The sequence below is a fragment of the Chenopodium album genome, chromosome 7, assembly GCF_948465745.1.
Source record: "Chenopodium album chromosome 7, dcCheAlbu1.1, whole genome shotgun sequence".
Lineage (NCBI taxonomy): Eukaryota > Viridiplantae > Streptophyta > Magnoliopsida > Caryophyllales > Amaranthaceae > Chenopodium > Chenopodium album.
In genome coordinates, this window is record NC_137840.1 from 34,223,060 (window position 1) to 34,248,388 (window position 25,329).

At 36.0% G+C, this 25,329-nt stretch overlaps 1 protein-coding gene across 1 annotated transcript; it reads left to right on the forward strand.

The window, feature by feature from the left end:
• The first annotated feature begins 894 nt into the window (after window positions 1-894).
• Window positions 895-24,470, forward strand: LOC145640146 (uncharacterized). Its single transcript, XM_081691455.1, has 18 exons — window positions 895-1,344; window positions 1,474-1,692; window positions 2,400-2,425; window positions 2,792-2,940; window positions 3,249-3,362; window positions 3,697-3,794; window positions 4,164-4,275; window positions 17,679-17,857; window positions 17,971-18,265; window positions 18,374-18,566; window positions 18,648-18,864; window positions 19,007-19,198; window positions 19,318-19,512; window positions 19,923-19,984; window positions 20,817-20,916; window positions 23,448-23,558; window positions 24,097-24,158; window positions 24,407-24,470. The coding sequence occupies exons 1-18, from the start codon at window positions 895-897 to the stop codon at window positions 24,468-24,470; spliced, it is 2,838 nt and encodes a 945-aa protein (XP_081547581.1).
• The last annotated feature ends 859 nt before the right edge of the window (window positions 24,471-25,329 follow it).

A 25,329-nucleotide genomic window follows, 5' to 3' on the forward strand; every position in this document is an offset into this window, starting at 1 on the left:
TGAAGAATTCGAAAAGTGCTTAATTGTGTAAGTTTGCCAAGTTCATACTTTGTCATATTAGTTTCAGATTTCATGTGTAGCTTGCCTTTCATATACTAGAGGTCAATTGTTTGTATTGGCTGGGTTCTTGGGTGAGTGAATTATATCTTTGCATACAGTTTTGTAAGCTTCAGGGTTGAAGCTGAGTGTGAGAGTACTCAGGGAGTACGAGTGAATCTAAGTCATGGACTTAGGTTGGGTAGAATAGGGTTTTACTATGTAGCAAGTTTAGTCTGGAACTTGTGAGTATAGGTCTGAGTATAATAGGTTGTAACTTGTGCGTTTGCCCTATTATAATGGATTGGTTTGGTGTTGGAAATCCCTTAGAGGGTCGAGGTTTTACTTCCAGTTGGGCCCTGGAAGGTTTCCTCGTAAAATCCTGTGCGCATTGCAAGTCCCTTTTATATTCTGTTTTATATTCGGCAAAAATAGTCAATAGGAACTCACATACAATTCACCCCCCTTTTGTAGTGTTTGTCTCAACTAACAATTGGTATCAGAGCACGATTCTCACGTGTAAGCAAATAACTTTGTTGAGTAAGTTCCTGAGGAAAGATGAATTACAAAGTGAAACTTGAAGAAGGGTACTCTACCCAACGTCCACCTATATTCAATGGTAAGTTTTACACTTACTGGAAGAACAGGATGGAAATATTCATCAAGGCTGAAAATCACCAGGTTTGGCGTGTAATTGAATCTGGTGATTTCGAGGTAACCACAACCAATGAGAAAAACGAGGTAGTTCCTAAACTTGTTTCTGATTTTGACAAGGAGGATTATCAAAAACTTGAGTTAAATTCTTTAGCTATTAAGTACTTGAATTGTGGACTTGGACCCCATGAGCATAATTGAATCATGAGATGCAAGTTTGCTAAGCAGATATGGGATCTACTAGAAGTTACTCATGAAGGTACAAACGAGGTAAAACGTTCCAAAATTGATTTATTAATGTCCAGATATGAGAGGTTTGAAATGCTACCTAAGGAGTCCATAGAAGAAATGTTTACTAGATTTAATGATATAATTGATGAACTGAGTTCCCTTGGCAGGCATATTCCTATAGATGAACAGGCTAGAAAGATCTTGAGGAGTCTTCCACAAGATGAACGATGGAGATCCAAGGTTACTGCAATGCATGAATCCAAGGACTTTACAAAGTTCAATATGGAGCAGCTAGCAAGATCATTGATGACTCATGAACTTCACTTAAGTTCCAATGCTAAAGGTTCTAAGAACAAGAGTCTTGCCCTTGGAGTACAAGACTCAGAAGAATATGAAGTTGATGAGGAAGAGATGGCAATGCTGGTTAGAAGATTTAAGAAGATGATGAACAACAGGAAGTTTGATAGGAACAAGAAGTTTATAAGTTCCAAAGACACTACCTGTTTCAAGTGTGGCTAAAAAGATCACTTCATAAGAGACTGTCCACTTAAGGAGAATGATAAAGGGAAGTTCAAAGGAAAGGAACAAGCCAAGGATTCCAGAGTCTATAAGCCTTACTTCTTAAAGGAGAATGTGAAGAAGGCTATGATGGCTGCGTGGGGAGACTCAGAATCTGAAGAAGAAGAAGATCAACCATCAGAGGAAACAACACATCTATGTCTTATGGCCAAAACTAATGAAAAGGCCAAACTAAAGGCATACGAGGCTGAGGTATGGTATTCTCTCAATGAATTAAAACATTTCTCTAAAGAAAACTTGATATATGTCGTGTTAGATATTCAAGAAGAATTAAAGGATTTGCATGTAGCAAAACAACAAAGTGACAAGGCACTCATAACTTACAAGGAACACAGTGAATGGATAGACAATATGAAATTTGATGTTCAAAATAGATTATTTAGTCTTTTTTTATGATAATGTCAATTTGAAAGAAACCATAGAAAGACTAAAACATGATAACATAATTTTAAATGTGGAAATGTCCTTGTTGAAACTTTGTGGAGCTACTCCTAACTCTAAAGTTCCTCTTCTTGATCAAAATCCGAATTTTGAAAAATTAAAATCTGATTTAAAAGAATTAAAAGCGAATAAGGTAAGAATTGAGGGGGAACTTGAAAGAGCTAGGAAAGGCAAGCAACCCATAGAGTATAAAGTTCCAAAATGGATTTCCAATGCTCAAACTAAGAGAACTGAAGGATTAGGTTACAAGAAGAAGTTCCAAAAAGAAAAGAAGTATGTTGATCTACCTAGTAGTATTGTTTGTTATTTTTATGGTAATACAGGACATTAGCAAGTTATGTGTGCTAAGAAAGAAAAGAGCACTCTGAACAATGAAAATCATGTTAAACATATATGGGTTAAGAAATTGGATCCTACATCCCTGGGTTCCTGACACTAACGTTTGCTTCTTCATGCAGGTTCTAGTGAAGGGGAACAACACTTGGTACCTCGACAGTGGTTGTTCTAAGCACATGACTGGAGACAAAACTAGATTTCTCTCACTGGATGCCTACTTTGGTGGGACTGTGACCTTTGGTGATAATATGAAAGGTGATATAATTGCTATTGGAAAGGTAGGAAGGTCAAGTTCCCACACTATTGATAATGTAGCTTTGGTCGAGGGTCTCAAACACAACTTGTTAAGTATTTCACAATTTTGTGACAAAGGTAATTATGTTAGCTTTACTTCTAATAAGTGTAAAATCATCCACAATGACACTGGAAACATTATTCTAGAAGGAACTCGTAAAGGGAACACATATACTGTGGATCTCAATGAGGTTCTAATCAGCAACTTGACATGTCTTAGTGTTATTGAGGATGATCCTCTGCTGTGGCATAAAATATTTGGTCATGCAAGTTTTACATTGCTTGATAAGCTTAGATCCAAGGAATTAGTGGAAGGACTTCCTTGTATTAAGTTCCTATATGATAAAGTATGTCATGCATGTGTTAGAGGTAAACAGACTTGTGTTTCTTTTAAATCTAAGAAGATGGTAAGACCAAAAGACCTTTGGAACTTATTCATATGGATCTCAGTGGTCTAATGAGAATCCAAAGTGGAAGTGGTAAGAAATATGTAATGGTTATAGTTGATGATTACTAAAGGTTTACATAGGTGTTACTTGTTAGCAAAGATGAAACATTTTATGAGTTTGTTGCATTTGTGAAGAAAGAATAGAGAAGAACAGGTAACTAGTTGGTGCATCTAAGGTAAGATCACGGAACAAAATTTGAAAACTCTAAGTTTGATGAATTCTGCACAGAGCATGGAATGGATCACAACTTCTCTACCCCAAGAACACTACAACAGAATGGTGTGGTAGAACGCAAGAATAGAAGCCTTGAGGAAATGGCCAGAACAATGCTGATCTCAAGTGGTCTGCCTAGGAACTTCTGGGCAGAAGCAGTGAATACAGCATGTTACATTCTAAATAGAGTATCTGTTAGGGCCATCACCAACAAGACTCCTTATGAACTCATCAAAGGGAGAAAGCCTAATATTTCTTACTTTAGTTCTTTTGGTTGTAGATGTTTTATTCATAACAATGGTAAAAGAAACTTAGGAAAGTTTGATGAACATAGTGATGAGGCAGTATTCTTAGGATATGCTTAAAACAGTAAAGCTTATAGAGTTTATAATAAAAGAACAATGTGTGTTAAGGAATATGTACATATTATTTTTTATGAAACTGAACAATTGATTGATACAAGATGGTGATGATGATTTTAAGATAGGACTTGTACGAAAGTATGATCCAGATGAGGAATCAACATCATCGCAGAAGCAACAGGCTACAATGGAAGGTGAAGTGAACCATGAAGCAAATGAAGAACAAACAACAGAGAATGCACCAGGAACTCCACCTCGGAATTAGAATGTAGAACATGAGGAAGTTCCAGAAGAAGTTCAAGCTGAAACTCAAAATGAAGTTCCAACTGAAGTACCAGTCAACAATACTAATCAAGAGAGATTGTATCCAATCAAGGGTTTTAAGCCTAAGTCCTGGAAACATCAAAGTTCACATCCAGTAGATGCAATCATGAGCGACATTACTAAAGGAACTCAAACCAAATCTCAGCTTAGGAACTTCTGTGCATTCTATGCATTCTTATCCTCCATCAAACCTAAGAACCATGTTGAAGCTTTAACTGACGCTGACTGGATTAATGCTATGCAGGCTGAGTTAAATGAGTTTAAAAGAAATCAAGTTTGGCATTTGGAACCTAGACTTGACGATAAGAAGACAATTGGGTTGGAATGGGTATTCAGGATCAAACTAGATGAGCATGGTATTATTGTCAGGAACAAAGCAAGACTTGTAGTACAAGGTTTCAATCAACAAGAAGGAATTAATTATGAAGAAACATTTGCCCTACTAGCCAGGTTAGAGTCTATTCGCTTACTTATTGCTTTTGCTGCTTATATGGGATTTAGGTTGTACCAGATGGACGTTAAATGTGTTTTTCTAAATGGATTTTTTGAAGAAGACGTCTATGTGGAACAACCTCCTGGATTTGAAAATTTGGAGTTCCCAAACCATGTTTACAAGCTTGACAAAGCCCTTTATGGACTGAAGCAAGCTCCTAGAGCATGGTATGAAAGGTTATCCAAGTTCCTTTTGAAAAATGATTTCAAACGTGGCAAAATTGAAAAAAATTTGTTTTTAAAATCAAATGGAACTGATCTCCTAGTTGTACAGATCTATGTTGATGATATTTTGTTTGGTGCAACTAATGAATCTTCGTGTAAGTACTTTGTTGACCTTATGAGTGGAGAATTTGAAATAAGTATGATGGTGGAATTAAACCTCTTCTTTGGTTTGCAAATCAAGCAAACTGAAGAAGGTATTATGATCCATCAACAAAAGTATATTAAGGAACTGATCAAGAAATACAAGCTACACAATGCAAAAACCAATAAAAATCCTATAGGTGTTGCAACTAAGCTTGATGAAGATCAATCTAGAACTTGCATAGATCAAACTATGTACTGAGGTATGATAGGCTTTCTACTTTACTTAACAGCTAGTAGACCTGACATATCTTTTAGTGTAGGTCTATGTGCCAAGTTTCAAGCAAATCCAAAGGAGTCACACTTGATAGCATTAAAGAGAATCCATCGTTACTTGAAAGGAACTAATGACTTGAGTCTCTTCTATCTTAGAAGTGATTCATTTGATTTAAATGGCTTTACTGATGCTAACTATGCAGGTGATTTGGTTAATAGAAAAAGCACCTCAGGTATGGTACAGTTTTTAGGACCATATTTAGTTTCTTGGGGTTCCAAGAAGCAAAACACAGTTGCATTATCTACAACTGAAGCTGAATATGTAGCAGCAGCAGCATGTTGTTCTCAAATGTTATGGATAAAGCAACATGTTAGAGATTTTGGTATTTTATTTGAATGTGTTCCTATTTACTGTGATAATATAAGTGATATATGTATGTCTAAGGATCCAGTTCAACACTCAAAGGTCAAGCACATCCACATTATGCATCACTTTCTAAAAGATAATGTGGAGCAAGGGAATATTAAGTTAGAATTTTGTCAAACTGAAAAATCAAATCGCAGATATTCTAACCAAGCCCTTGAACAGAGAAAGATTTGAGAAATTGAGATTGGAACTTGGGATGATCAAGCTATCTTGACTGCTTCTGAAGTTCCAAGATATGGCAAAATCAGAAATAATGTAAAAAGAGCATCTAGCATAACTTTGGTGTGCTAAACATAGCGAGAGTGTCACCGGAGGTTAGTTCACAAACACTCAATTGCGTGTGTAATTAGTAATGTACTTTGCATTTGTGTAGAAAGCGTGTTCCAAATACATCTGGCTTCCTAGAAAAAGCGTATTTTTGGAAATTAATTGAATTTAGAAAGAAAATATTTTTTTGGTTTATTTGGTCTGTAATAACTTTAGCAAGATGATATCTTTTGGTTTTTAATGTCTATTTAGAACTTTGCCTATACATGTGTGTTTTGTATGTTATGAAAGTATATGCAGGAAAGTGGAACTTACTGAAGGGGGTTTGTCACCGCTGCCTTCAGTTTCCCACCCTCGATGAATTGCTTGTGGGGCTGTAGCTAGATGCTTAATAACTTAACGTGCAAGACTTTTTGATAGTGCAAAAAGGGGGTAAAGAAGAAGCAAACTTGAAGGCTGAAGTTGTTTAGGATTCCAGTTGAAAGAGTATTAGAAATTTCTCTGATGCTGTGATGCCATGTAGTTTTAGTTCCTGTTTTGTGTTATGTTCTGTTTGTTTTAGTTATTTTTGTTTTTATGTTTTTTATTATATTCTTTTCGCTGGGTGTTTACTTTCTGGTTTACAAATCAAAAATACAAAAATATGTCCTTCTCTAAGTTTAACTTTCCTTGGAAGTTTGCTAAAGTTTGTCATCATCAAAAAGGGAGAAATTTTTGAAGCTTAAAGGTTTTGATGATGATGAACACAAAATATCAAACTTCATCTAATAAGTATTTTCTAAGTGTTGGAATAAGAACAGGTTGTTTTATGAAGACTCAAGGAAAATCAAGAGGAAAGTTAAAGGCAGTAGAAGAAGAGTTCCAATCTGGAACTAGTTGAGTTCCCTAACAGGAACATAAAGACAACAAGTTAAGAAGACTAACTTGGTCTGCGTTGAAGAAAACAAGTTTCACAAGAACTTGGTCTGGGAGATTCCAGCTAAGAGTTGGAGAACAAGTGATAGCAGGAACTCAATCCTGGACTGCGTGAATCCCAAGTATCCTGGAATACAATATTTGACGAGGCAATTTAGTTTTGTTAAGTTTTTATTCTTTAGAATTGCTGACAGGTTTACATATGAGATCGATTAGAAACGTGACAAAAGCTTGGAAGGCTTAAAATAGGAAAGGTTAAAAAGATAAGTTTTTAAGAAAAGATTTTCTAAAAAGATTTAATTTCATAAAAACCGTTTATGTCAAAAGATATTATTCTTTTGATAATTTATCTTTGATAATGTAGACACCCATTTGTGTCTCCCCAAAACCAAACCCAGTGATGAGTACCTTTCACGTCGAATCATAATCGAATGAAGTGAAAGTGTGGAAAGTCTAGTGTTGCGGATAGTTTTAATTTCTTTTCTCCTCTCTCTGTTTTTGAAAACTTGTTTTAAGAAAACAGCCAATCCAGTTTGGTTAGTCCATGATATGGGTCCAATAATAGTGTAGTTGGATGGAGCTTGACAAGAACTTTCCAACGATATATTATAAGCCCAATTCCGATGAATATTGAGGAAGTTATGACCAATTTACTAAACTGGGCCCGGTTTGAGCCTTATATGCGGCCCAATGATTTAGGGGAGGGCCTAATATAGATTTATCATTCCTAATCCAATTAGGAATGGTTTTAGTCTTCTAGATTCTTCTAGAAGGTTCTTTTCATTCCTAATTCAATTAGCATTGATAAATTGACTTTTGTTGACTTTTCAGAGTTTTAATTAAAATCAAAGAGCATTTTTTAGGAAAATACGATTTTATCCTCCTGTACGAAAATTTTTATCTGATTTAAGAAAACGCGTGAATTTATGAAATCAACGCCAAACGCTAGCTGTAGCGCCTGGCGCTACGCTTGGCCCCTAGCGCCAGCATTGGCGCCTGGCGCCAACAGCCAGCGTTGGCGCTGGTTTTGTTTTTTGTGTGCCAAGACTCTGTTTTGATAATTTTATCTTTTTGGCTGAATTTCTCTACAAATAACGTCGTAAAAACTCCGTTTTTGATAACCAGTTATCGTTTTCATACACCTACAACCAGTTTTCATTCATTCATCAACTCATTCTCATTCTTTTCAATAATCATTCGCCAACTCTCTTTTTATTCTCTCTCTTTCACTTTTTCTAAACTCGCTTTTTATATACAAAATTCCGCATTCATTAGATCTAGAAACACCTAGCCATATTCGAAGTTGCCTTCGCCCTAGACGTGAAAGGTTTAATTTATGAGGGTTTGGTCCCAAATCTCTATTTCAATTATTATTTAATTGTTTTGTTTTGTTTATTATTTTCCTTGAATTTACTAACGTGTGTATTTTGTTATTAGAAAGAGGTACGAGGCATCAAAGTAAGTGCTTAATGGTTTTTATTGATGTTATGATGTAGAAATCATGTTTAGGTTGTTATTATGATTCCTAGTATCATGTCTAGGGTAACTTTAATATCAAATATGATTAAAAGTATGATGCTTCCTATGTTCTTCCTAATATTTATGATTGTTAGTATCATGTTAGGGTTAAAGATTTGATTTTTATTGTTTAGTGACATGCTAGGATTTGTTATTAATCTTGTTAGTATCATGCCTAGGATCTTGCTTTGCCTTAACATGATTATTATTATGATTAATATGATTGTTATTATGATGATTATTATTTTGATTATTTTAATTATAATTTATTTTTATTATTATTGTAATTTTATGATGATGATTATAATTTATTGATTATTATTATGTTGCTTGATATTTATTGTTATTGCTTGATCACACCTTTCATGCATGTTTAAAGGGAATTTGTACTTGTAATCACGCTTAATAAGATAATTAATAATCTTGTTTAGAGTTAATTTGATTATAATCCAAGTGATTGCCAATAATAAATTTATTTGTGCATTAAATTCAACCAACATAGATTAAACAGGTTTAGGGTTAATCCTATTGATTATATGTTAGTCAGAATGCGCACATGAATACGATCAGAACAAAGTAGAGGCCTATTATTAGGGCAGGTTCAATCTCTTTTAGGTTGGATTTGTACCTTCATCCCCGAACCCTTATTTGGTTCAAGACCTTATGGAGTTGACGATCTCTTGGATCGTTAAGGGGTGTAACCTTTACCCTGTGAACGGTTTACAAGTTCATAAAACTTGTTGGCGACTCTTTTTCTCTATCTTCTTTCCCTTTGGACGTCACCGTACTTTAGTGTATGATCAAAGTGGGGTTCAAGATAGGGGTAATGCTTGAAATATTACCTACAGTTTTTGGCGACTCCACTGGGGAGGATTTCTATTTTAATTCCTAAATTTGTTTCGGCAATGATTTAGAATGAGTGGATGAGACTCGAAACGTTCTAAGTATTTCATGTGTGTAATTTTGATTAACATTATTGTCATATGCATAAAAAAGATCTCATTGGAAAGACCATCTGTAATGAGTTAAAAACATAGGATTTTACACGTAGGAAATTTGAGAAATATCTTTCACAACAAGGACCAAAATAACACTGCGCGAAACTGGAAAATTTTATCGAGCACAGAAAGCTGTTGAGGCATGTAGGAATTAGCGCTAGGGCCCAGAGCATTGGCGCCAGATTTTTAACTGTAGCGCCAGACGCCAGCATTGGCGCCAGGCGCTACAGCTAAAACCTGGCGCCAGTCTCTGTTTGCTGGCGCCAAATTCTTCCAATACCGAGCCAGAAATATGCGTTCTAATTTCGACCAGTTTTTCGTATTGTTTGCTCGATCATGCTTCCTGATTGAATTTTTTCTCACTTTTCTGAAACCCATATGTGTTCTACATATGGACATAACCTCTGGGAATTCATGCTCCATCTACCTGATTGAACGCTCTGAGCAACAAAGGGTACATCCGAGATTGTTGAATTCACCAAACCATGGAAGCGAGTTTTTTCTTAAATTCGCGGTGTCCCATCCACTCGTGCCAACCCTTCACGGTTAGGCTTCCGCGCGGTGCATCCGGACAATTAACCATGGACCCTCTATTGACTAAACCATATCCCGAACTTTAGAGAACTAGAGCCACGGTTAGGTTGCAAACACATTGCATCATATTGTGCCTACTTGACTAATTGTGCATTATTTATTGTGCATATATCCTATGTTTTCTTAACCGTTTGTTTGACTTGTGTTGAGATTAAATAAATTAATGACTTAAAGAACTTTTCTTAATTAATTAATTAATTAATTAATTAATTAATTTGTGTCAATAAAGTCTCATTTTTTATTCATAATTGACTTAGTACGACTTTAGGCATGCCCCTGTTGATTAATAACACCGAAAACAGTCCCAAATTGAAGCTCCAGCTTTGGCGCCAAAGTCTGGACTGTAGCGCCACTCTGTGGAGTGTGGCGCCTGGCGGTAGCTCTGTCGTCTGGCACTACACTACACATTGCGACGCCAGTCCTGTCGTTTTGCCGACAGTTTGGATTATTGATCGAGTCATCACCTAGTGTCTAATTAACCAGTTTGCTAATTAATTCGGTTAAATTTCGCTGTCAATAATACCTTGTCGAGTCATTAATTGAGTCTAGTCACATAGTCTAGCCACATGGTCATGACACGAGTCTTAACATGTCACCTACACTCACTAGTCTTAGCACACAATTCGAGCATGTATCACCATGACCATGACTTAGGTTCATGCATGAGTCGGTTTTTTTCCGTCATTTGAGTTGGGGGGTACATCCTATTCCTAATTCTTCATATCCCTCCATCTACATCATTTTTCTTCACATTCTATTCCAATCTTTCTTCACTTCCTCCATCCATTGCATGTTGAATAAAGTTTGAGTCAAATAATTAACAATGAATATCCCCAAATTCCTTTTCCACAGTACTAGGTCGAGGAAAGAAGGGCGATTAATCAAGGACAACCTCTTTATTCAAGTTTCACTTTTTGATAAACCAATTCGTCAAAAGAGGAAGGCTAAAAAGATAATGGCAACTCAAGAAGAGGTCAATGAACTTAGGAATCAATTGAATGATGTGACTGAGGTGTTAAAGGCTTTAACCCTCAAAATTGACGACCCTGTGAAGCAACAACAAATGAACCTCATGCAAGAAAGCTTGAGAAAGCTATCTAGTGACTATAAATTTCAGGGCATGAGTTCACAAGGGGTCTCGCTGGACAAGGAACTTCTTCCGCATAAGTTTAACGCCACTGACATCCCAAAATTCAAGGCAACAGATAACCCTTACTTTCATCTAAGAGCTTTCGAAACTATAATGAACATTAAGGGTATTGATAAGAAGGTTTTCCCCTCTCTGTTCTCACTATCTCTTGAAACCGTTTGCCAACAATGGTTCTTATCCCTTGATAAAGAGAAAACCTCTACCTGGGAATCGATAGTGAACGCTTTCGTTGATAGGTACAAGTGCAATATTCAAGTTGAAACCGACCATAGACAACTTGAGATTCTAAGACAAAAAGAGAATGAAGGCTTTACTTCTTTCTTTAATAAATGGAGGGAAACTTCTGCTAAGATGATTGAGGCGCCCACTGAAAAAGAATATGTGAGGATGTTTATCAAGAATCTCCAAGAAAAGTATTCGAAGCATTTAAAATATCAACACAATCTGAATACTTTCAAGGCCGTTTATGACATCGGAATTGAAATCGAAGATGACCTCGCAAAGCAAAAAGCTATTAACAATAGTAACCACAGTGGATGGAAAGGAAAAAAGAACGACAATCCTTCTTCTTCCAAAAACGCCCACTCTAGTAACAATGTTAGTACCTTCGATCTCAGGGAAGTTTTAGCCATGAATAACCAAGGATCTAAGAAGCAAATAAGGAAAGACTTCACCCCCATTGGGATGAGCTACGATACTGCCTTCGATCAACTCCATGCCAAAGGACTCGTTACTCCCATTGGACCTATTCAAGATCCCGCACCTGAAAAGAGATTGCCTAGTTGGAATCTAGACGAACACTGCAAGTACCATCAAGGTAGGGGTCATGCTACTGAGAGCTGTTGGAAGCTAAAGGAGGCTATCCAACATTTGATTGATAATAACAAGCTTCCCATGCCTCCAGTTAACAAGAAGAGCGAGTGATGATAAAAGAAACAACACAAGACAAGAGGCGAGCTTCAACGACAAGATTTCGTGATCTCTTTTTTCTATTTCTTTTTTATTTACCCTTTCCCTAATAAGTCTAGCATAGGCACCTTTCTATTCTCTTTAGATTTATTTTGTAGGATCATTATTTCTTTTCCTTAAATAAAATGAGCATTTATTTCCTTATATATGATCATTTCATTATATCGCACCAGAAAAAAAAAAAACAAAAAAAAACAAAAAAACAAAAAAAATCCATGTCGAACTAAGCACAAGGTATACCAATGATTTGAGGCACCCCTTGTAGACACATCATATTACCTTTCACCTTTCTAATGTACAATCCTTTCTTCATAAACCACTTTGAGCCTCGTCTAACGATAGACCTTTCTTTTTTTCAACCCATATCTACCTAACCATGGGATGGGACAGTGTGCAACTTATGCAATTCTGAAGAAGGCTTGAGTGAATTCAAAAGATTAATATAGCAAAAAAATATAAAAGTGTACAAAAGGGTAAGTGTTCCAATGTCTTTGATATGAAAATGTCTTTAATAAGAACACGTCTCAAATTGCGTCTCTTATCGAGTGCTCGGTACCGTGCCTGAGAAACATGAATGCCAAGTGAGTGATAGACCGAATGATCGGGATTGCCCACACTTAAAAAAGTAAAATAGATGCTAAAGCAAAAAATAATAAAGAGTTAAAAAAGAGTAGAAACTCAAGTATAAAAACAAATATTTAAAAGCAAGGTTGCACACCTTGAGGGCTTATCGAGGGTCTTGAGCCTTTATCCCCTTCTTCTATAACCTTTAGCCTAACCACGTTACAACCCTTAAAAAGACCTTTTTGAGGTATACACACACTTGTGCGAGGTTCGACTAGAGCTACGTTCGGCCTGATTCCTAACGGATACGTAGGCAACCTCACATCGAGGTGCGGCCGTAATAAAAATGCATTCATATTCACATTCACACACTTACACCATGATCATATCAAGGGATTTCCTATGCTCATCCCGTTTCACTTAGAGCTAGACTTGGGGGCTTGATCCTTACATCATTAGCTTACCTAGCCTAAGAGTCACCACCATTTGACTCTTTTAATAAATAATATTTTCCCACGCACTTAGCCTTTGCGGCCTAACTTTAGTGTCACTTTCACACACATCATAGATACATGACCAAATATACCTTCCCTTAGGAACCCTTTGTCATGAAATCTTAACATAACGCTGAAGCATGCCTTGTCACATCACTCATCAGTCATAACCATCATCACATCGAAGTATGAGGTGCTTAGCCTCCGTGCTAAGTTACCCAAATACTTTCATCATTGAGTCAACCATTGAGATAGCCTAGGATGGATTAATCCTTGCACCTTGAGAGATAGTATCAAATGACATTTGACTAAGCTCATTCAACATGCACCTTCAAAACTTTGATTCTTTTTCGCGTCTTTCTTTTTCGGGAGAAAGTCGGTACCCTCCACAAAAATGACGGATTTTTTTTGCATTTTTGAGTCAATACAATGCACACACGGGTCATTAGTCACACGTGTCATTTCACTTCGAGTCGAGTCAGCCTCGAGTCAATCACAACGAGTCAAGTTTATACCTTGAGTCGTGTCAAATCAATGAGTCAAGCGACGTTAAACCTTAGGTCAACCCTAAGATAATTAAAGAGATTAGCAAAGTTCTATAGTCAAAAATAAATACAGATGCAGGAGAATAGGGAAGACCCTACTCCAGCGCCGGACGAAAACATCTAGTGTCTGGAAATAGATTTCAGCGCTTGGCGCTAGATCACAGCGTCTAGCGACAGAGCCAATTCCTGGCGCCAGAGATATTTCGGCAGCGACAGAGCTCGAAGCCTCTCAGAACAGCAATTTCGGGTTCCTTGGTACGCCAGTTAGCCCCTATAAGCAATTTGACATGATTGAGTAGTCGATTTGATTACAACCGCAAATAAGTGATCGACCTGATGAAAGATCGTCTCACTTAGCTTTAAGCGCCTAATAATTGGCTCATCACCGACATAATGGTTTTAGCGGAAGCAAAGTTCAAACGAGCTTTAGAGATCGACAAGCGTTGGTCTTCGGTAGTTTTCTTCGGAATATTATCGCAACAACTGAGGATGATTTCAAGTAAAGTTATTTTCGACAGCGTTCGCTGAGATTGTGGAAGTTGTCACCAAAGATTTGAGAAGATAGCACGAGATGGGCGGTCTTCGAGGGCATTCGCTGAGATTGTGGAGGTTGTCACTAAGATTTGAGACAAGATTTGAGAAGATAGCACGAGATGGGCGGTCTTCGACGGCGTTCGCTAAGATTGTGGAGGTTGTCACCAAGATATGAGAAGAGCGGTTCATGATGAGGCGGTCTTCGACAACTTTTGCTATGATTGGAAAGGTTGTCACTATGATTTAGGAAAAGGCTCGAGATGTAGCAACATTGATCGACGACATTCCCTAGATTGAGGAAGATCGTCAAAACAAGCAGCAAGATGGCGTTCCATAGATTGTGGAAAGTTGTCAAAAAGCAACTGAAGGTGATTTCAGGCGAAGTTGTCTTCGATAGTATTCCCTTGGACGTAGAATATTATCAATGCGGATGGGGATTGTTTCAAGCGAAGCAATCTTCGATAGTATTCCCTTGGACGTGGAATATTATCAAAGCGGAGGAGGATAGTTTCAAGCGAAGCAGTCTTCTATATTGGAAACAGTTACAAGCGTAGCAGTTTTCAGGCGGGATGGCATTCTCTAGCTTGCAGAAAGTCATTAAAACAATAGCGGCAACAAATCGGTTACATTCAGAGACGTGTGCTCCACAGTGCAAGATACGCGTTTCTTAACTCTCTTATCTGTTTTAACTAACGCTAGTTTTGCAGGTATCGGCGTTACAAGAGTGGTTTAGGATCGTCGAACGTTCTGAATCATTCTGTCCCTATCGATAATTTGACTCTTGTTTTCGAAACTTGCGTTTCTCCAAACTTAGTCAAAGTGGGGGCTTCTTTAGACACCCATTTGTGTCTCCCCAAAACCAAACCCAGTGATGAGTACCTTTCACGTCGAATCATAATCGAATGAAGTGAAAGTGTGGAAAGTCTAGTGTTGCGGATAGTTTTAATTTCTTTTCTCCTCTCTCTGTTTTTGAAAACTTATTTTAAGAAAACAGACAATCCAGTTTGGTTGGTCCATGATATGGGTCCAATAATAGTGTAGTTGGATGGGGCTTGACAAGAGCTTTCCAACGATATATTATAAGCCCAATTCCGATGAATATTGAGGAAGTTATGGCCAATTTACTAAACTGGGCCCGATTTGAGCCTTTATATGCGGCCCAATGATTTAGGGGAGGGCCTAATATAGATTTATCATTCCTAATCCAATTAGGAATGGTTTTAGTCTTCTAGAATCTTCTAGAAGGTTCTTTTCATTCCTAATTCAATTAGCATTGATAAATTGACTTTTGTTGACTTTTCAGAGTTTTAATTAAAATCAAAGAGCATTTTTGAGGGAAATACGATTTTATCCTCCTGTACGGCAATATTAATCTAATTTAAGAAAACGCGTGAATTTCTGAAATAAACGCCAAACGCTAGCTGTAGCGCCTGGCGCTACGCTTGGCCCCTAGCGCCAGCATTGGCGCCTGGCGCCAACAGCCAGCGTTGGCGCTGGTTCTGTTTTTTGTGTGCCAAGACTCTGTTTTGATAATTTTATCTTTTTGGCTGATTTTCTCTACAAATAACGTCGTAAAAACTCCGTTTTTGATAACCAGTTATCGTTTTCATACACCTTCAACCAGTTTTCATTCATTCATCAACTCATTCTCATTCTTTTCAATAATCATTCGCCAACTCTCTTTTTATTCTCTCTCTTTCTCTTTTTCTAAACTCGCTTTTTATATACAAAATTCCGCATTCATTAGATCTAGAAACACCTAGCCATATTCGAAGTTGCCTTCGCCCTAGACGTGAAAGGTTTAATTTCTGAGGGTTTGGTCCCAAATCTCTATTTCAATTATTATTTAATTGTTTTGTTTTGTTTATTATTTTCCTTGAAGTTACTAACGTGTGTATTTTGTTATTAGAAAGAGGTACGAGGCATCAAAGTAAGTGCTTAATGGTTTTTATTGATGTTATGATGTAGAAATCATGTTTAGGTTGTTATTATGATTCCTAGTATCATGTCTAGGGTAACTTTAATATCAAATATGATTAAAAGTATGATGCTTCCTATGGTCTTCCTAATATTTATTATTGTTAGTATCATATTAGGGTTAAAGATTTGATTTTTATTGTTTAGTGACATGCTAGGATTTGTTATTAATCTTGTTAGTATCATGCCTAGGATCTTGCTATTCCTTAACATGATTATTATTATGATTAATATGATTGTTATTATGATGATTATTATTATGATTATTTTAATTATAATTTATTTTTATTATTATTATAATTTTATGATGATGATTATAATTTATTGATTATTATTATGTTGCTTGATATTTATTGTTATTGCTTGATCACACCTTTCATGCATGTTTAAAGGGAATTTGTACTTGTAATCACGCTTAATAAGATAATTAATAATCTTGTTTAGGGTTAATTTGATTATAATCCAAGTGATTGCCAATAATAGATTTATTTGTGCATTAAATTCAACCAACATAGATTAAACAGGTTTAGGGTTAATCCTATTGATTGTATGTTAGTCAGAATGCGCACATGAATACGATCAGAATAAAGTAGAGGCCTATTATTAGGGCAGGTTCAATCTCTTTTAGGTTGGATTTGTACCTTCATCCCCGAACCCTTATTTGGTTCAAGACCTTATGGAGTTGACGATCTCTTGGATCGTTAAGGGGTGTAACCTTCACCCTGTGAACGGTTTACAAGTTCATAAAACTTGTTGGCGACTCTTTTGCTCTATCTTCTTTCCCTTTGGACGCCACCGTACTTTAGTGTACGATCACAGTGGGGTTCAAGCTAGGAGTAATGCTTGAAATATTCCCTACAGATAAGTTTTTCTAAAAAGATTTTATTTACAATAGATTTACTTAAAACGTGTTTTGTGATAATCGGTAAGTTAACTAAGTTATCTTTTAAAACCCTACTTTCTATACGTGTTAATCTTGTATAAATAGTAGAATTCACATACATTTATTTTTTGTGAGTTTATGCGTGAAGAATTCAAAGAGTGCTTAATTGTGTAAGTTTGCCAAGTTCATACTTTGTCATATTAGTTTCGGATTTCATGTGTAGCTTGCCTTTCATATACTAGAGGTCAATTGTTTGTATTGGTTGGGTTCTTGGGTGAGTGAATTATATCTTTGCATACAGTTTTGTAAGCTTTAGGGTTGAAGCTGAGTGTGAGAGTAATCAAGGAATACGAGTGAATCTAAGTCAGGGATTTAGGTTGGGTAGAATAGGGTTCTACTGTGTAGCAAGTTCAGTCTGGAACTTGTGAGTAAAGGTCTGAGTATAATAGGTTGTAACTTGTGTGTTTGCCTTATTATAGTGGATTGGTTTGGTGTTGGAAATCCCTTAGAGGGTCGAGGTTTTACTTCCAGTTAGGCCCTGGAAGGTTTCCTCGTAAAATCTTGTGTGCATTGCAAGTTCCTTTCATATTCTGTTTTAAATTCCGCAAAAGTAGTCAATAGGAACTCACATACAATTCACCCCCCTCTTGTAGTGTTCGTCTCAACTAACAAAGTTCTTATTCTTGAGACTAACAAATTCATAATTTCCAGGAATGTTGTATTCCATGAAAATCATTTCCCTTATCACTTATCTGACAAGCAACATCTTCCTACAAATTTTCCACATGAAATTTTTCTTCCTGCCCAAACGTTTATCCTTATGATTATCCTATTCCTGTTTCTTCTCTAGCACATTCTACTCCTATTTTTGAACCCCAAACTCCTCTTTCTTCACCCATTTCTTCACAAAATAGTCTACATTCATCTCTTCCTAACTCACATTCTTCCTCTCCTTCTCCTACTATTTCTTCTCATTCTACTCTTGTTCCCATTGATTCTGCTGCTGACAATGTCATTGATTTGAGTCATGTACCTAGACAGTGTTCCAGACCTCATAGAAGACCAGCTTGGGTGGATGGTTTTATTTGCAATTTGACCATTTCTGGTGTAATCTGGTCAGAATTGTAGAACATAATTTACAGCACATTGCTCTTATGGCTCATATTTCTTCTATCCAAGAACCAACTTTTTATGCAGAGGCTGTCAAGGACAAGAATTGGGTTGAAGCTATGCAGAAAGAAATTAAGGCTTTTAATGATAATCAGACTTGGGAAATGGTTGACTTGCCTAAGGGACAGAAAGCTATTGGGTTTAAATGGGGCTACAAACTCAAGTTGAAGAAAGATGGGACTATTGAAAGGTTCAAAGCTCGATTAGTTGCCAAAGGTTATAATAAGAAGTATGGGATAGATTATGATGAAGCTTTTTCACCTGTGAGTGAGATGTTTGATTACTTTGGCAGCCTGCAAACATTGGCATATCTTTTAATTGGATGTCAATAATGCTTTCTTGCATGGTGATTTGTTTGAGGATTTATATATGAAGTTCCTGATGGTATAGACAACCCAGGAAATAAAGTTTGCAAACTGAAAAAGACTTTGTATGGTTTAAAACAAGCCTCAAGACAGTGGTTTGCAAAACTTGTTGGTGAATTGAAGTTTAAAGGGTTTGTGATGTCCAATTATGATCACAGCTTGTTTATAAACAAATCAGGAGAAGATCTCCCAGTTGCTGTAGTGTATGTAGATGATATCATCGTTACTGGGACATCTTTACAAACCATAGAAGATTTGAAATAACACTTACACAACAAGTTCAGCATCAAAGACCTGGGTGTTCTGAACTATTTTCTAGGCATTGAAGTTACCTATGTTGATCAAGGCATTATTTTAAGTCAGCTAAAGTTTACAAGGGAGCTTCTACAGCAATATGGGGTTAATACAGCTAAGAAAGCTACTACTCCTTTGCCTCTACATTTAAAGCTGACTGCTGATGAAGGATCATTAAATTCTAACCCTGAGTATTACAGGTCTTTTGTTGGTAAGCTCAATTTTTTAACTAACACTAGACCTGACTTATCTTATGCACTTCAAAGCCTAAGTCAGTTCTTACAGGCTCCTAGAACATCTCACTTGGATGCTCTTCATCATACTCTATGTTATCTGGCTCACACTCTAGGCTAGGGCATCTTACTCAGATCTAAGCTCACTTTACAATTGGGCTGCTTGTAAAGATTCAAGGAAGTCTATCACTGGATATGTTCTCCTATTTGGCTCTTTTCCTATATGCTGGAAGTCTAAGAAGCATTCTACAGGCTCTAAGTCATCCAGTGAAGCAGAATATAGGGCAATGGCTTCAGCTGCCTCTGAGGTGGTCTGGACAGTCAAATTACTTTAAGAACTAGGTGTTACTGGTCTCTCTCTAGTCACTTTGCATTGTAATAACCAGTCTGCTCTTCACATTGCAAAGAATCCTGTCTTTCATGAAAGGACCATATAGAAATTGATTGTCGCTTTACAAGGGAAAAGGTTCTTGAAGGGTTGATACAACTCACTCATCTGCCCACATATTCACAGCTTGCAGACATTTTTACCAAAATTTTCCCTGCTCACCAAGCTCAAGATCTGCTCTCCAAGTTGAGTCATCTGGCTCACATACCTCCCAACTTGAGGGAGGATGTTGAAGTATGATGTTTCAAGACTACTGACATTTTAGAAGTTTCTAGAAGTGTCAGGAAGTTCCAGAAGCTTCCTCAGGTTGTTACACTTGTTGCTGACCTGGCAACAAGTTGAGTACTAACGTATATTTTTCTATAAAAGTTGAGTACTAAGATATTTTTCTATAATATCTATTTCTTCTTGTAATAGCTATATATATAGGCTTTCACTGTCTTATTCATTTTTGTACAAAAACACACAAAAATACAATGAAAAATTCTCTCCACTTTTTCCTCTGAACTCTTTTCTTAGTTTTTTGCTTGAGTATTTTTCCAGAATTTATCAATTTTCCATCTAGTTACTTACCATTTTTCCCATTATATAAAGGTGAATCATATGGAGCAGCCATATGGCAGATTCCTGAATTGTATGGCTAGTTAAATTCGCCTCAGTTGGAAAGGATTGCTGCTCTTGATGCACACAGTAGTAAAATTAAATGGTGAGCTTTCAGTTATACAGTTTTTGGAGAATGTTCTGATTTGTTTGCTATGTACTCAATCAGGGATCTTAGTCATCATGTTGACATTACTTTTTTAGTTACCATTTTTTCATTACATGTGAATTTTGGTGCTGAGACTTATCTGATCCTTTCCTTCTACTCTGTACATGGGTGATCCCTTTTAAATTTTAGCTATGCTATCACCTCCAAGTGTAACTTTATGATTCTCTGTCTGTCATTAAAGATTTTCTATTGAGTTGAAGAAAAGAAAGATGAAATAAGAATTTTAGAAAGTAGGAACTATGCCATTTACTGATGCATAAAAGATGCTCATGCCATCGCTTTCTCATTTAAGAATATTAGGATTTTCTCTCAGGTTTCGAGAATTATGGCTAAGTTTTGGAATTCGGAGTGTTAGAGACTGACTGATAGGTTAATGTTAGGCTTAAGCGAAAAATGATTGGAATTGGTTATTGTATTAAGAAGTATTGAGGGGGAGTTTTAGAACAACTCTTGCATTCGACAATCAGCCCATTTACTTCAAGCACAAGAGGAGACTGGTCTCCTTGTTTTGTGTGTTGTTCTGCTATCTGGATTCCTTCAATTTCTTGTTTCCCCTTCTTTCTGTTTCTGATCAGGTCCTTAATTTTTACTGTAAAATTTTCCTGGATTTTGTTAGACATTATACATAATATTGTCTAGCACGTGGCCTTCTGCAGCAGTTTGCTGACTAATCGAAAATTTGTGGAATGTGCTGTTTGGGTTCTTATTTTTTACTTGTCAGGTTTTACATTCTTGAATGTTATAGTTATTTAATGTGTCTATTCTGCAGTGTTCTTCGGTGGCCTACAGGGAGGCATGATAAATTAATTAGCATTAATGAGCATAATCTGTTCTTGTGGAGTTTGGATTCTTCAAAGAAGACTGCTCAGGTATTTGGATCCTCTTGTTAAAAATACTACACAAAACTAGTATCAAAAATCAAATAATATATATCTAGTGTATAAAACAGATTAAATGAACATTACACATACCTTTATACTTGATTCAAAATATAATTTTTATAACCCGAGCCCAACAAATTGCGTTGTGTCCTTAAGACAATTTTGCTCCCTCTACGATACCCAAGGTTATTAAGCAATTGTCTCCCAGGATACAACGGGTTTCGTTTCTTATAAAATGGTATTGTAATTATAAGAAACCAGTGAACAAACTAGATTAGAGTAACCGCAACTATATGCATGTATATCTTGAGAGAGTAAATAAAACTTATATTCTGTATTCATAAATGAGAACAACCAACAACTATTTATAGACAAAGAAACATGGATGAAAAGACGCAAGTAATGAAAAGATACAATTATCCATCATAATTAATGAATAGTAAATAATGAAATAATGCAATTATCCATATTAACAATTACCAATTAAGAGTTACAATTATCCAAACATACAATTTGTCATACAACACTATTCTTCATAATTCTTCATTAATACTAATTAAAATATTTACAACATAAATATCCAACACCTCTCTCAGTGAAATTCGGTTTCATGAAAAAACTTTGGGTCCCTAAAATTGGAGATGTATATATGTTTATAAAAAAGCTAAGCCCACAATGGCCCCTTCCCCCCTTTGATGGACATGATTAATAGGAGAGTAGAGAAGGGTATATATTGTTTTCACTTTGTGGGTCCTATTTCCTGAGGTAAAGGTCGTGGGCTGGATTTTTTGAAATATGAAATTCTAACTTCTTTTGGTCCCTCTCAACTTACTTATTTAGAAATTGAGGTAATTTGCAATGAAAAATAGTTGAGAAGTATAAAGTTGTGATGTAGTATTTGCAACAAGCATAAACCTAGAATGCCCTTGATATAATTTTTGTATGCCCTACTTCATAATTGAGTTGTACCTGTATATAACAGAAAGACTGTGGCAGTTTCCCATTTCCTTTGAGCTTCGTCTTACATTTCCTGGAGAAGTGACTTGGCTACTTGTGCTGAATATTTTAAAAGCTGAGCTCTTCAGATTTTAGGACTTTTATAGTTTTATAATTCATCTGTTTGAGGTGTGAAAGTGCTCCTGCTTCCTACAACATTTGCTGATGTTTCTTTAACTTGTCCTTGCTGCAAATTTATTTCTATCAGCTTACAATTGTAAGATAATACTAAACCACCTTACTCTATGCTTTTCTACTACGGACATATGGTCTAATATTACTTTTATCATTTGTAATAAACTTTTCTAAGTGTATCACTAATCTTCCCAATATGCACTTATTATGATGAAGCCTAAAAATGATCAAAGAATGGACAAAATAGGAGTAAGTAGTGAATATGGAGAGCTGGTCTATTTAACAAGACCATGAACTAGCCTAATGATAAAGGACCTTAAACGAGTTACAGTTTAATGAAAGATGTCTCTTTCTAAGCTTGAGATAATTAATCCATATTTATTCACTTGGTGACGGGTTCACAACTATAAATGCATAAAAACAACTATTTTGGGACCCTCCACCTTTGTTTGTTCCAGTGCACAGCAATATAATGCTCTGCAGAACTTCTGTTCTTGCATAAGCCTGCAAAACAACCATGAAAACATCAGCTTGATCTGAGGTCTTGAACTAATTATTTTGATGGGTGAAGCTCTTAGGTTTCAGAGTAGTTTACTTACTTGAGTACCTATGCCAGCAATAAGACCTATAGTCTCAAACCATGCACAGCACCAAGACGCAAACGGCCCCCATTTTGGCCCTGCTAAATGTGCAGCCCAAAAGTAAAGAGAGCCTGTTAGTTGTTTGTTTGATTGATAACCACGAGATTGTTAGTCTTTGTAATTCAAGGACAGTTCATGAAAACTCAAAAAGACATGAAATACTATGTATAAATATCCTAATACTTCACAACTGTGTTTCTGAGCAGTATATCTTGTTACTTTCATGGATTTACTTAAAGAAGGGGCAAAAAAAGGACAGATTCTAGGCACATATTCAATGTCCTAATCAAATTCTAAATTAAACAGTGAGTGACATCAATCAGCCCTTGGTTCATAATCTAAAAATAGAACTACTTAACAGGATACCACACCATAATTATGATACTATGATCTTTGAAACTGAGTCCAAGCATTTCTGGAACAGTTTAAGAAGAAATTATTTTCTTAGAAAGTCAAAGTATTCCAAGATGTTCAAATCTTTGTTGAGAAAACAAATTCAAGAAAATTTATTAATTTTCTAATAAGAACACGACCTTGCTCTTATTCCTAACTCAGTTGAGATTAGTATCCAAATTGTATATGATGATAAAACTGTTACATACTATATTACTCAGACTCGGTCACTCGGGTACTAGCACTGGACACAGATATTTGTCCGAGTGCTTGTTTCAACTATATTATGAAAATTACTATAATTTAGGTCCAAAATGATGTGAGCATCCTATAATTCTATGGTTCTGCTTTTAGTCAAAAGGGGCTCCAAACTTGGTCATTACTTCATTCCACTTCTTGAGTTTTCCCACTATGTTTTCTCAGTCAGCAACTATAGCTATCAGGGACTATATCCAATTTATTCTGGTATCTAAATGACTTTTCAAATTTTGCAACATTGCTTGTCTTCCGCATCATATCATCCTTAAATTTTCCTCCACTTATATAGTATTAAATAGTTACTTCACATATAAAGAAAATCCTTATCTGTCACTTTTTCTGTAGGTGATCAAATCTTAGTTAACACATATGTGTCTGATTCCCCGAACAGATATAAAATTGAGTAACTTTAGAGCATAAATTTGCTCTACTTTTTTTTTTTTTTTTTTTAAAAAAAATATAACTTCAACCTACTTTTAGTACAACAAATGCTGCAATTACTTGTATAAATTTGGTTGTATTGTCTATGTCATTATAGTATTTACCCTTATTTGCTCCTTTTCCCAAATAAACAATGATAACACATTTTCTCTGATAAAATTAATTCTTTAGGATCATTGTAAATAAGATTACCATTATGTGCTAGGTGGAATAAAAAACTACTCAGTAACCTCGAAAACCCCTTCACACATGGCATTCATTTTGGATAATTGTTGATTTGTTGTAAAAATTGAAAATGCACAAGGGGAAAGAAAATGCTTGTGAGTTTGACATATTTACGGTTACAGAGGCTGCAAAAGCCAAAAGGTTAATAAGTCTACCATATGTTTGTCTCGAAATTAGAATAGGTACATGGACACTTGTTTTGGACTGGAGGAAGTAAATACCCTCCACTCCTCCAGCAGACAATACTGAAGCCTGAAGGATTCATTTTTCGGGATTTATTTGATACTGATTTGTTTACTTGTATATGTATAATTCTCTCGGTCTCTCCATTAAGTCAATTATTTGATCCCTTTATTGTTTTAATTGTGGCATTTAACACTTCTTGATAGGTATAATGTTGATCCTTTGGATTGGATATATAATGACCTGATATATGGAGGGATTTTGCATTAAAATTGAGTGGTTTTGCAAAGTTAAATTTGTTTGTTAAGTAACGTCCTGGTTTTGTACTTAATTTGCAAGCATTTCTTATGACACTATTTAATTGTGAAAATTTAATGATTATTTATAATTTTCATCGTTCTTATTAGATGGATATCTGTTATATGTATGTTTGAATGTCTTATGATTTCGGATTAGTGGTAAGTTGTGCGAATGTGTATACAAATTGATCTGCTGACAAGCTAACTTTTGCTCTGATAAATTGAAATTGATTATTAATTGAATAATTGGTATACAATAGTTGGTATTAGTCTGGTTAGTGGATTATTAATTGTAGGTCCTTTTAGATTAAGGAATTTGAGTGGTGACTTGGTGACATAGGAGGAGCTTAAACCTCTCAAGATATTGCAATAATTACTGAGCTGTTTAGTTGGCAACAAGATTTATTTATGGGAAATTCTACATGGTGGCCTCAAGGTTTTGGTTTTTCTACGTGGAAGACGAAGTTTTTTCCAACTCTCTTAAGTGGCCCCAAGGTTCTGAAGAATTATTCATAGTGTCCTTTTTTTAGGTTTTTGGCTAACCTTTACAATTAAAATGGTTAGCCTTTGGTTTTTTTTTTTTTAAATTAAAAAGTAATTAAATTATATTTTAAAATAATAAAAAAAAAGGAATTTTTTTTTAAAAAAAAATCCCAAACCCACGACCACCCTCCCACCACCACGTCCACCATCCACAACCCCAACCCCCACCCACCTAGCAACTAGCCAAACCCCACTGCCGCATGTGCCGTCTGCGCCACCCCAACCACCGTAACTCGACCTTAAACAGGACAAACCCGTAACCCAAAGTCCCAACCTCCATCCTTCGA

Bases quoted from the DNA above. Each gene is read 5' to 3' on its own strand.
- LOC145640146 (XM_081691455.1), top strand. From the start codon at position 895: ATGAGATGCAAGTTTGCTAAGCAGATATGGGATCTACTAGAAGTTACT. The intron at 18,865-19,006 runs GTTGGTAAGCTC...CTCACACTCTAG, and splicing joins CTGAGTATTACAGGTCTTTT to GCTAGGGCATCTTACTCAGA. The intron at 24,159-24,406 runs GTTAATAAGTCT...ACTTCTTGATAG, and splicing joins GAGGCTGCAAAAGCCAAAAG to GTATAATGTTGATCCTTTGG.